Source organism: Cetorhinus maximus, chromosome 10, assembly GCF_964194155.1.
Source record: "Cetorhinus maximus chromosome 10, sCetMax3.hap1.1, whole genome shotgun sequence".
Taxonomy (NCBI): Eukaryota; Metazoa; Chordata; class Chondrichthyes; order Lamniformes; family Cetorhinidae; genus Cetorhinus; species Cetorhinus maximus.
The window spans coordinates 82,403,777-82,417,232 of NC_135888.1; the positions used below are offsets into that span (position 1 = coordinate 82,403,777).

General features: G+C 40.9%; 1 protein-coding gene across 2 annotated transcripts in view; it reads left to right on the forward strand.

Annotated features, from left to right (window-relative positions):
* sh3pxd2b (SH3 and PX domains 2B) overlaps window positions 1-13,456 on the forward strand; it is a 286,400-nt gene that overhangs the window by 149,745 nt on the left and 123,199 nt on the right. For both annotated transcript variants that reach the window (XM_078550692.1, XM_078550693.1), the window contains exon 5: window positions 12,632-12,723. In XM_078550692.1, coding sequence (XP_078406818.1) covers window positions 12,632-12,723 — 92 coding nt within the window. The remainder of the gene's footprint in view (window positions 1-12,631; window positions 12,724-13,456) is intronic.

Consider the following 13,456-nt stretch of genomic DNA (forward strand, 5'->3'; position numbering starts at 1 on the left):
AATTTTAATATGTGAACCCTGATAAAACATTGAAAACTCTTTGGTATGCAGTTTAAAATGAAAGAGAATAAAACTTTACATAACCTTTTCAAATTTTATATGACAGAGTGTTTGTAAGCAGGTGTGTCAGGTACATTTGTGCATCTTTTTTATTTATGTTCAATTTGTTCCTTCCTGTTCCTTTTTAAATTTGTTACCTTGCACTGCAGATGATTGTTTTGTTGTACCTCCCTGAATCTTGAAGTATATGTGGGAATAGAAATGCAAGGGGATATTGTGACCTCACTCTTTGCTTCCAAAACATAACTATTTTTCAATGAAACATAACCTATTTTCCATGCTGTTCATCTCCAAAATTTCCACTTAAATACTTCATAAATTTGCACAGATTCAGTTTACCTAGTTTGAGATAGGTACTTCCCAAAACCGGAATAACTGAATCATCATAAGCTTGAAGAGTGTCTGCAAGAGTGAGTGTAAGTGCGATTAAATACCAATGGTAGGGTTTGTCGCTCAATATAGATACCTTCACACGAACATCGAAAAGAAGTCACACTGAGATGCCTGTGATCTTGACTGAGCAGTCTAACCCTAACTCTTAAACTGACCTAGTTCTTTACCATCTGTGATGGTATAAACTTGCTCACTCTCAGGAAGAGACTCCTCCATGTGTTGAACTGACAACTGACTTGCATAATTTTGCAAAGTGATTCCATTTTAAGGATGAGTTACACTTTTTTCCTTCGAGCTGGACATGGCATTGGAAATCAGTGGGTAGCCCTGCAATTTGAGAACATTTTTGAGGGGATTTGACTTCCTTGATGAGCTCTTTAGCATTGTCTTTTGGCCAGAAGTTTTTTTAAGAGCCTACTGCCATATCAAAAATAGACATATCTTCTATGAGCTACTCGAATATTTGTTGGCCTTCTGTTCCAAGACAATGCATTAGTACCACTTCATTGCAGGTTGCTGCTACATCCGGATTGTCGATCCCTGTAGCGTGTAGGCCTTGAACCATAAAATCCATCAATCTCACAGCATGGGTGGATTTCCCAGTGAAGAAAGGAAAGGTGCTGGAACTAGCAAATTTAAACTATCCTCTATCTCATCACCAATTGTTGTGTTTTATGCCTCTGAGATAGGGAGAGATGACACCAGTTTCTATGTCTAAACAGGAATTTAATGTTTTTAAAATGCCTGCTCTCTCATACTTCCAGCTGCTTGCCTACAATTTAGTTTCTCTTTCTCATAATCACCCAGGCTTGACTAATAGCACACAGAGACTGGTTAACTGACATTCATAATCAAACACTGAACAACTGGATAGTACACTCTACATTGGGGAGACCAAATGCATATTTGATGACCATGTTGTGAAATTCTTCGGTTTAGTCTGCAAGCGTGACCACAACCCTGATATACCAGTCATCTGTCATTTTGATTCTGTACCTTGCTCTCAAATTGGCCACATTGGTCTCAAACTCATGCTCAGAGAACTACACCTCACCTTTTGATTATGCAGTTTATAATCTTCTGGACTCAACGTTGAGTTCAACAGTTTCAGACCATAACCTCTGCCCCCATTTTGTTTCCCTTTTCTTTGCAGGTTTTGGTTTTAGTCTTGTTTTTCTCTTGTTTTTGCTTCCTGATGGCGGCGGTTCATCCTTCTACCATTCAGACCTCCACTAGGCACATTACCTTGGCCCTGCACCACCAAGTCTTTTGTCATTTAACCTCTTCTGTCTTCCACACTATCACAGACCTTCCCTTTTGTTGTTCTTCCCACTGTCTCTCTTTTTACTTGCTTAAAGTTATTACATTTCTAACTTTTCCCAGTTCAACTTGAAACATTAACTCTGTCCCTCTCCCCACAGGTGGTGACTGACCTGCTGAGCGTTACCACCATTTTCTTTATTTATTTCAGATTTCAGCAACTGCAGTATTTTTCTTTTTTATTGGGGAAGTTGCTATTTGGGAGAGAGGCAGTGCCATTGAATTTCTTGTCATTGTGTTTAACAAATCACACAGAGTTTCAAATTAATTGGAGCGCAGTGTTTTACCATGGCTGAGCACAGGTTGTTTTACTTGTCATTGAAAGAAGGATTTAATCAACCAGCATCCTTCATTGAAAAGGAGAGAAAACCACATTAAATTGAGCAATGGCATAATAACATTTAGGTGTTTTCTCTTAAAAGATAATGAACTGAATAAAAAGGAGTGGTTGCAAACTTAAATTTTTATTATCTTTCTTTTATAAGTATAAAAAAAACTCTGCCATAATCTTTGTCCTCTATAGGTCTATAAACAAGCAATTAAAGTGCCACTGATTCATTGCAAAAATGTTCAGCAAAATTATTTTGTTTCTGAAGGAAGAAAAGGCTTGCATGTTTGTCATTGTTATCACTATGGTGTGATGTCAGTGTATCATTTATATAAATGTGTCGTAAAAAGAGAGTTTGTTGAATACTTAAAGCAAATTTTTTTTGTTGATGTATCTGGCTTGTCTGGTGACTAACCTGGAGCCATTTTCTCACCTCAGAGTAAATTTTTAAATTGGTATTCTCAATCTACTAGCACTCTGAATATACCGAGATCACCACTGGATGTTGGATGCATTTCATAGAGACCTTCTTATATTTCAATGGAGAAGTCATTCAAATGCATTTTTCTAGCAAAGTACATTAGACAAATCATAAGTTCACACAGAACAAATTCCATTCATAGAGTATCCTTCTTTAGGGCACTTAGTCAATCCTCTCAAAATGAAAACATGGTCAACATTGAGAAAAGAAAATAGATAAAACTGGGAAGGTTAGAAATGTACTAGAGTATAATGTTATTGTAATGTATGTGCAGTTGTTTGGTAGAAAGAGTACTAGACAGTGTCTCATCCATGACCTTTTGTTCTTGTGGTACCATGTGTGGAAACAGGATACACATTCTTTTTCTCTTACAAAGGCAAGATATTGTTACCTTGATATCAATGTAGAATTTCATTCTCATGGTTTTTATCATCATCATGTACCAATTCAGCTGTTCCATTGAGTTACTAAAATTTGGCAAAATCTGATTTCCCCAAAGGGTTGAGGAATTAATGATGAATTGTTTTTATTCTTCTAATGTATAATGACTTCTAATTTATAAAGGTAGCAAGAAGTAGAAAACATAACTCTATTTCCATTCACCATAACTTTGTAAAATAGCACCCCTTGCTACCCAGGACGACTCATTCTTATATTACTACACTTAATTTAACAATCTTTATATTTTACAACTAAGGTTTAATATTTCTGTGCTATTACTGACAAGAACACTTGCTTTAAGGTGGACTGTTATGTTCCTCTTCTGGCTGCCTTTCATAGAATTTTGATTGCAATGAACGTATGAAGCTTTCAATATTTGAGAAAGTAAGCAAAAAGCTAGAGCCCAAGGACAAATGCTTGAGCTGAAGCTGCAGAATTCCAGATCTACAGGAAAAATCTAAAGAACATATTGACTTTGAGAGTGTCCTAGAGAATGGACTGGATTTGTATTCAATACACTTTTCATCTACCCTCTGACCAGACAATTAGTGTAATGCTCTGTCATGTTTTTGGTTCAAATACATCAGTAAAAGCCTTTTACCATTATATGCTTCCTCTGTCTGCCACATCTCAGCAGTTTCCTAATGGTTGAGGTCACAAAGGTGGCAGGGCACATATATTTATACTTCAAGAGCTTGTCTAGAAAGCAATATAAATTAACATTGTCTTTCTCTATATCCAAGATCTTGCTAATGATCCTTACACAACTAATCCTTATTACTTGAGATATTGCTTTATAAACGGTTGATGAAAGTCATGGGGGTAGGGGGAGGGAGGATTTTAACCTGCAGAGGACAGTGAAGGTTTGTGCAGGGGGTTAGAGAAGGAAAAATCCTAGTGTACTGAGAACCTGACATGAAGCTGCTTCAATCTGCATTTAGTTGTTGCACAGAAAACCCTGGTAGGATAAGCGGGTCAGCGATTTAAATATATAAAAAGGCAAAGGACCAAAGATTTAACCCAGCATTCTGGCTTTAAATGCCAGCGCATGTGCTTCCTAGCCTCTCTGAAAATTGTCAGGGTCAGGAAGACGAGAGTACAGCCAGGATTAATACAGCTGGGAAATGGACAGGATGGAAAGCCTTTAAATACTGAAATAGGATAACTGTCTCGTTGTCTAAATGAAGGGCCTTTGCTTACAGGACTTGTTTTGAGAGTGTACTTTCAATACTTTGGAGGTAATTTCCAAACCTTTGGAGGTCACTTCTTTCACCTTGGGGTTATTTGACTTTGATCTGCCCTTCCCTGCTCTCAGTCTTCTCAGCAGCATGGGAGCAGTTTATGCAGCTCTACATTGAACTTTCACTGAAGTACAAGACGAGCAGCAACACCAACACGAACAGGAGCTTATTAGCAGGAGCAACAGCAGCAGGAGAAGCAGCTGCCTTCTCCTCAGTCTCCTGCAGCTCCATAGGACAGATACAAAGCTCCAGCTCAAAGGAGTCAATATTCTCAAAACTGATTATACAGGTAAAGGATAAGTTTTCTGGACACGACTGACCAACTGTGTCTCAGGAAGCTCTTACAAGTTGTAAGAGCCTCCTGTTGCTCAGGTTGTTGCTGACCTCCTACAGGAGAGGACCAGGTGGGTACACATTGCATGTGGTGGTCAAAGACACCATTGGCCTGAATTTCTGCCACTCCTGGCTCCTTCCAGGAATTTGCTGGTGACCTCTGAAGGATTTCACAATCTGATGCCATCTTTGCCAAGGCCACCCCCTACCCCCATTTTGCATTGATAAGGTCAGTCAGAATCAGAGGGTCCTTTGATTTGCTTCAATGGCTGGATTCCCATAGATTCAGGGAGTCATAGATTTCACATCTCTGGCAATCAAGGTGCCTTCAGATTATCCAGGACTATTCAATAATCAAAAGAGATTCCATTCCATTTATGTTCAGCTGGTATGTAACCACCTGAATATTATCATTCACATCTGTGCAAGATATCCAGGAAGCTACCATGATACCTTCATTCTGTGCCAGTGAATTCAACTGCAGATCTTCCGAGCTCCAAGAAGCCTCAGTGGTTGGCAGCTTTGAGACGAGGGGTACCTTATAAGGACATGCCTGATGACACGTGAGGAGCCCTACCACTGGTATAGAGGAGAAGTACAACCTGAGTTCCATGTGGGTGATGGAAAGCATGAATTAGATCTAACAAGAGGAAAGAGTTCAAAGTCACCTTTGTATAGATGGTCATATTTTATTTAGAGGTGACAATACATTAACATGAGTGTTGTGTGCCACATGGTCGTGTGGTATCTAATTTTGTCACCAGGTATCTGGCTGGTCCTCCACCTCTACATCATCAATGGCCATGCACTCTGGCAGACTGCCGATTTCTAGTGCCTCATTCGCCACATGGTCAGGGTGCTGATTACTGCAGGACCTCACTCCGTTCTCTGCCTGTCCCTGGAGTTCTCTTCTCCTGTACGAATGAGAACATTTATGGAGGAGTGACCAGGAGGGTATAGAATGGCAATAAGATGAATGTGCGTGTCCGTGGTGGCTGTTCAGGTGAGTATGTGAGGAGATACTTGGAGAGAGAGCAATGGGTGGATCAACAAGTTGAATTAGTCTGAGGAGTGCTATGGAGGAAAAGGATGGTGAAATCAGAGTGAGGGGCTTGGCACTGGAATGTGGCATGCTGCTCACCTTTGCTGCAATAGTGAGGTTGTTAAACCTGTTTCGGCACTGTATTCAAGAGCATGGGGGAAAAATGCAGAAATGTAATGCAGAGATCCCCTTACAGCCCCAAATTGTAAATAGTGCTTTATATTGGGTAACTCTGCAGCTCTAGCAATTACACGCTGAAAGAGACTGCACTGGAGGGAAACTTTGCAGGTGGAAGAGTTCGGGATACTGTTGAACTGGCAATTGGCCTAGCAATTGGCCTTTGTAGCCAAGATGTTACTGATGTCTTTAACAGATGAGTGAACTCTGCCTGACACAACAGAAATTGAATAAAATGTGAGTAATGAATTAGCTACAGCTCATTTAATTAAGTCAAGGTTCATTGGGGACTTTTCTATCTCTTTTAACATTTGTAAAAGTGCGATCTGCCTTTTATGTGGGGTGGCACGGAAACTTGACTAGTAAAACCATCATTTATACTATTTCAGGCTTATTTCAGCAAGCAATTTGTGGTCCTTTTAGTGTGTTTAGATGGGCATAAACTTCAGTCTAGTTTTCTTTGATCTCTGCTGCTTTTAGGGTGTTCAATTTCCACTACTGTGTGCCAGTATTTAACAGTAGTCAGGCTGAGTATGTTATGATCCCCGTAGAGGCCAATAACTTTTAATAAGATATTTGAGTTTCCAGTAACTGACTGGAAAGATCCTATGACAAGATTTCAAGTTGTAAGACTTATACTGTAACAAACAAACTCAATATCATTGATTAAACACTTGTAGGCAGCATATATCCTATACTATAAATATGTTTTCCCCCATTTAACTTTTAAAATGATCGAAAACCCCCCACCACAGTTATACTATATTGTGTCCCTTAAGTAGACACTTCATTCTCCAGGAACCAACCTAAAGCTGCTCTTGGCTCCCAATATCTTTTTTTCCTTTTACCTTTTCTAGTCAGATGACCTCTAGTCCCCACACTGACATTCATGGTGAGAGTTACACTGGAGATTGCTTCCTTTAGCTAAAGCTAGGCGAATCTTGCAGCCTTGTTTAAATCCTCACAAACTTGGTCTCTTCAATCTGAGCGCAAGCTCCCATCTGCATTCTGCATGGTGAATAATGGAAACAGGTTGCCTCTATCACACTGCTCCCTCTCCCTCTCTCTCTCTCTGATTCTTGCAGACTGAACTGTCTGTGAAGTTCAGGGATATCTTAAGAAAACCCTGTAAATTGATACTACCATGGCTTTCTATGGCTGTACCCCTCAAAGCCCACCTCCATGGCAACATGAATCACGTGGGCCTTGTAGCTATGTAGAAATGCTAATTAACTATCTTCTAAGCCTCCAACTCTAATCTCTCTTGGAATTACATAGTTTAAAATATAACAGTTTATAAAGCCTAAAATTCCAAACACCACCCTGTGAAACTTGGGGCAGAATTTTCCCCCCCGTTGAGGGGGGGAAGTTCAAGAGTGGGTGCATGGAGGCATATCTCTGATCGGTGCCCCCAATTGGGGGCACACCGCCATTTTATGTGGGCGGGCCAATCAAGGCCTGCCCAGCGCGACGTCCGCAAGGAAGCGCTATGCACTCCCTGTATGGACAGAGGTGGGGGGATTCTCTCAGCCGAGAGTGCTGCTAAGTGCTGCCTCAGGGAGATCGGCTACACAGTAAAAAATATTAAAAACAGAAAAAAAATTCACTGACATGTACCCTCCTGTGACACTGTCACATGAATTGGGACATGTCCATCACTTTCAGTTTCACTTCTATTAAAAATTTATAAACAGACATGAAACCTCATCCTGCCCGTGGATGAGGTTTCATGCTTTTTCCAATGCCTGCCAGGGCTCCTTAAACCTTAAGTTTGGACGGGCAGGTCCACTAATTACATGAATTACTTTGTCAATGGCCTCAATAGGCCATTGGTAGGTTGGCGGGTGCACAGCTGATTCGGCTAAGCCCCCGCTGACCTGAAAATTTAAATAGGGTGGGGTGATGTTGGGAGTTCCGCCCAACGTCATCCCGCGTCATTTTACGCGTTAGTGAGCAGGTTCCGCCCCCCCCTCTCGCCGACCAGGAAAATCCTGGCCTTGGAGACTAAAGCCTATATTTTCGCTTCCAGTTCAGGAGCGCAGAGTCAGGATTTTTCCCAGCTCCGCAAACCCGAGCTGGGAGAAAGTGCCCCAGAAGATGGAATTTTTTTCCGCAGTGGCGGAGTTCTTTGAGAGTTGGGCTGAGTGACACCCCCAAATGAACGAAGAGGTTACTGGGTATGGAGGTGGGCTGGGCAGAAGGTCTCCTCTGCTCCAGCAGTGTGTGCAAGGTTTTTAAAAAATAGTAAAGCATAAAACAGCTCTCCAGCCCTCAGCCCTCACCCCTCACACCCCCTCAACCACCAAACACTCCCCATACTGCATCCCCATGCCCCCATCTAGCCCCCATGGCACTCATACCCTCCATGCCACCTCATGCCTCCCCACCCAAGCCCCATGGGTGGCCTTAGCCCATATGCCACCACATGCACCTCTGCTCACTCCCATGGCCCTTTATATCTGCAAAAGGTTTCTCAATCTTCAATTGTTTTGCAAGCCTGTTGACAAGTGGAATACTCCAGGCCCAGCCAGCAGCAAAATCTGGATATTTAAAAACCACCGGATCTTCTGCAAAAGCGTAATGGTGAATAATTGTAGATTGTTCATCATACAGCGCCTTTCCTAAAAACCATTCCTTTGTTCTGTCATATCTACTGAAGACCTCCAACAGCTTTGGAACTTGTATCCTTGTTTGTTCTTCACAAAAGAAAATCCAGGATTTCTTGCCATAAGTCGTTGAAAGGTGTGGTATTGTGCCAACTTAGTGCCAACTCATGCCACCCCAACCAGCACCTTTTTCCCTTACATCTACTGTGTCAACTCACCCAGTATCCACCATGGGCAGACTTCAGGAGCCATGCTGAGATAAAATAAAGTTCTGAGTGTCTATTGTAGACTTTATTTTTTTGAAAAGACCATTCTCATTCACAAAAACCCATTTAGTACATTTACATTCCTTCAACCACATAATCCCTAATAAGAACAAATGTTTCATTCAATTGCATAACCCTTTCTAAAAACAAGGACAAGCATTGGATTCATAGTCCCACTTCAAAGAGCCTGTAACCACTTGGAGCTGTCAATAAAACCATGAAATGGCAGGCACCCTACTCTGACAATGGAAGATTGTGAAATCAGTTATGATGCACTAATCCTGCAATATCAACAGACAGAGTGAAATAGCAAGCAATTATTTTTTTAAAACACTCCAGGCATTTTTTCCCCAAAAATTAAAGGGTTAAAGGGCAGGAGTTGTAAATGCCATGACAGCCTGACATTTGCTTTTGACAGTTCATTTTGACACTTCCAATGAGCTTAACAGTTAATGAGTTTATACACTTTTTACACACATTCACACCAACTTTCAAAATGCCAAGGGGCGCCTTACCTCCCCCAAAAGTTCTCTCTGAACCATATCCAAAGGGGTGCCCTTCTCTCCTAAAGGGTACCCCACCTCTCCAAAGGATGCCACAAATTTGGACCTAACCCTACCAGGTCTAACCTGCACATGTTGTGTTTCACACATCTGGGTCACCAGAATTAGACATGACTGGAGGCAGCTGCTGATTTTTATGGGCAGCCGCCTCCGTGAAACGTGCATGTGCAAATCCTGACCCGGGCCCTTTCCTGCCTCTGCAAAAACGATAGGTGCTGTCTTCGGGGGCTTCCAGATTTTAGCCTCTTATGTCATTTTCACACTGACAGAGAGGCTCTCATTGGGAATTGAACTCAGGAACTTGGCCAGACTCAGTTATATATTGGGCAGAATTTTACCGTCAGCAAAATCAACTGTGGGCCCGCCGACCTGTCAGTGGCCACTTGAGGCCATTGACAGGATCAATTAAGCAATTAAAGGACTTGCCTGTCCAACCTTAAGGTTGGCGAGTCGGGCCTGGAGCCCTGGCGGCAAATAGATAAAACATGAAACCTCATCCAATGGCGGGATGAGGTTTTAAAAATTGTAATGAAGTTGTTATGGAAATTATGAACATGTCCCAACTCATGTGACATTGTCACATGAGGGGACATGTAAGGGATTTTTCTTTTCTCTATACTTAATATTTTTAAAAGTCGAGGCGATCTCCCTGAGGCTGCACTTATCCTCGGGGAGATGAGTGTGCTCTTTCGTGCGCATGTGCGAAAGAGCACACTCTCCAATTTTAGGGATTCCCCCCAGCCCGCACAGGGAGCGCATAGCGCTTCCCGGCGGACATCACGCTGGACAGGCCTTAATTGGCTCGCCCACGTAAAATGGCGGTGCGGACCTGATCACTGGCGGCGATCGGCTCCACACCCGCCCGTGATTGGGTCAGGCCTGCCCGCTCGACGTATGGAAAATTCAGCCCATTGTCTTTACTGACTGGGCCACTGGAAAAGACTGCAACAAGAACTGAAGTTTTATCTAGCATTATAAATCCTGGAGATTATGTGGCCTGATGAATTCCTCCCTCAAAAATCTATGTTCTTGGCCTCAATTGTAACATATGCATGTTGGGTCCGGACAATGTCATTGTGATCCAATTGCAATTTTAACTTGATGGCCTGACATGCATATGTTTTTTTTTGAAAAGGACCCTGCTGGCTTTGGGGAAGTGTTCTTCCTGCCTGCTCAGTGAAATAAATAAAAATGGATAGATAGCTAACAATGAGTCTGGGGTGGGTAAGTAACCTGGTCAATTATAAATGCTCACCCAGTTGGTTTTTGCTAAATGAATTAAAATTACTTCTGTTGTCTTAAATTCCTGAAGAGTTGTGAATATTGTAGATTAATCAATTGTGAATTGCTAGACTTCTTGCAAGACTGAGCTTGAAATAATCATTTAAATTGAGAAAGCCTCAAAATGTTTGACAGTAATAATAAACTACGATACACTAGTCTACAGTTCTTCTTGAACTAGCTAGCAGTGAATGCAGCCAAAATCATCATCATAAGCCATGAAGAATTTATGTGCCGTTTTCTTCAAATATTAGTTTTATATCCTTAATTTTGTTTATTCAGAGATGCTGAGTTGCCTCTTATTTTAGCAAATGAATTTGCAGGCCTGACAAAAGAAATTAAAATATCAAAATGATTAAAAATTGAAGCTTTATGGTTTAACATTATTAACGTTTGCAATATTCAAATAATAGATGTGGCCCTTTTATCCTATTGAATTGTATTCAATGATTAAAGAAAAAAAGGCTTTACATTTACATTTATGTAGCACCTGATCATATCATGTCAGCAACCCTCAGTTTTTGAGTTGGATTAGAGAGCAGCTGTGTACTCGATTGACATTGTCCAAACTAGAGGTACAAGGAAATTTTAGTTCTCAGCCTGGGCTGGATTTATTCCCCGATCCCAGAAAAAAAGGCCAGTGAGCTAAAACAACCCTGTACGTTGGTTAGAAATATTGATATTTTTCAATACAGCTATAAAGGAGTTAAATACCAACCTAATCACAGGAGTTCAATTAGTATTTTTAAATTGCTCAGATTTCCTTTTCATCATTTATTACAGTGGTTACGCATTGATTTTTCACAAGAGCCACAATCTCAATCAAGGTTTTTCTTAAGTTACTCTTGGGAGTATTGCAATGTTCTACCCGCAGATTGATGAGATATGGGTCTACGCTGGTGGTTCACCAAACTATGAATCTCTGATTTGAATTATGGAACTGTGAGGAATTGCCAAGAAAAGACTGCACCAGAAGATAGCTGCCTTGGAAGCTGAAATACTGCCATCTCTCCATTGCTTTCTTTTGCTGGAGCTAGGAAAGGTTGCAACACTAAACCTTATTGTTGTCAACATTGCAAAACTGGGGAAGCCAAGGTCCGAGAGCACACAAAGCAGCACATTTGTTGATGGTATTGAAATGCAGTGAGGCTACAAAGACCTCAACAACAAGAACACTTTGCATTTATATAGTGCCTTTAATGTGGAAAGCAATCCCATGGCACTTCAAAGGTAAAATCAAACAGAAATAAATGCCGAGCTAACAAAGGAATTATTGAAAGGGTTGACCAAAAGTTTGGTCAAGGAGGAGGATTTTAAGAAGGGTCTTAAAAGGAGGTTAGGGAGGTGAGAGGCAGGGCTGTTTTAGGAGGAACCTCCAGCATGTGGTGCATTGATGGCTGAAGGCACAATTAACAATAAGTGAAGTGAGAGAGGGATGCACGAGACCAGAGTTGGAGGAAGGCAGAGTTATCGGTTTGCTGTGATGGTTAAAGTTAGAGATAGCAATGAATGAAACCTTGTAGGGATTTAAACAAGATGCTGAGAGTTTTAAATTGGAGATGATAGGGAACCAGGAGAAAATGGATGTCAGCAAGGACAGGAGTGATGAATGAGCAGAACTTTGTGCAGGTTTGTTATGAGTTTGGAATCAGCGAAAGTTGAAGGAATATGAATGATGGGAAGCCAGCCAGGAGAGCACTGGAAGATCTGGGCCTTGAGGTGACAAATGATGAGCATTTCTGCCGTCATTTGTGATGGAGAAGTTACAGAGTGGTCAAAGTTCAATTTGTGTTTGAATAGGAAACTGAATCATAAGTCATAAACACCACCGGTTTATGATATCATCTGAGCCCTGCAGCATCATCACTTATTCACATTATTGTTTATTATCCTTTAATACTTCCTGTGTACTTATTTGGAAGTAGCAGATGTACTTGCCTAATATAGGTTGAAAATGGATATTTTACTTAATTCTATACAAATGGAGGATACCTGCATTTTAGTATATTAGGCTTAAGGCCTTAATTTGGATGGAATTGAATTTCTTTTAAACAGATGATCAGAAGAATCTCATCTCATTGCTTATTGATTATTTGCAGGCCCTCATCCGACTACCAGCCCATATCTCTCAGTGTGATGAAGTTCTCCAGTTCTTTGAAACAAGACCTGAGGACTTAAACCCACCTAAAGAGTGAGTATATTGTAGTAAATTGTATATTACCCAGTATTATCATCGAATTATTAAGACAACATATTCTCATCACTGAGAAGCCCAGGATCAGGTTCTAATTTTGGAAAATCAACACTGTATGTGTCTTAAGGAACAGATTATGTTTAAAAAGGTAGGTCCATTGTCAGAGTTTTTGGACAAAATAATGCATCGTTTTTACGTGTTTTGTTCTGCCTCGATCATTTTACGTTATATTTTTAAAATAAATTACAAATTTTGCTCAGATGGAGACAATCAGCTAACAGGTTTCTGCCCCCTGATCATCGTTCAGTGACTCCTGCTTTAAAGTGGCATTTGTGGACATCAGGTGAAAGTATAATGGGTTCAGCTGTGACGGTATCCAGGAATAAATATCCTATGACCAAACACACTCACTTTCTAAGCTCACATGAAGAATAATCATTTGGTTAATGTATTTTAGGTTGCCCAGTATCCATGAAAGTCAGCTGGAGTCGGCACTTTAGGGAAAGGGAAAGTGAGTAGATTGGCCAAAAAAAAAATCAACAGTTACTCTTTGCTTTATAATATTCCTGGTTCTCTCCATTTAATTTTAACCTTTTGTACACAATTTCATATTTCTCACCTCAGTACCCTGAGCTCATCTATTTATTTACCTGGATTATCATGACTCTGTTTTCATCTCCCACAATTGGTAACTGATGACCATGGAGGCTTGGGGGTTGGATTTTTGCAG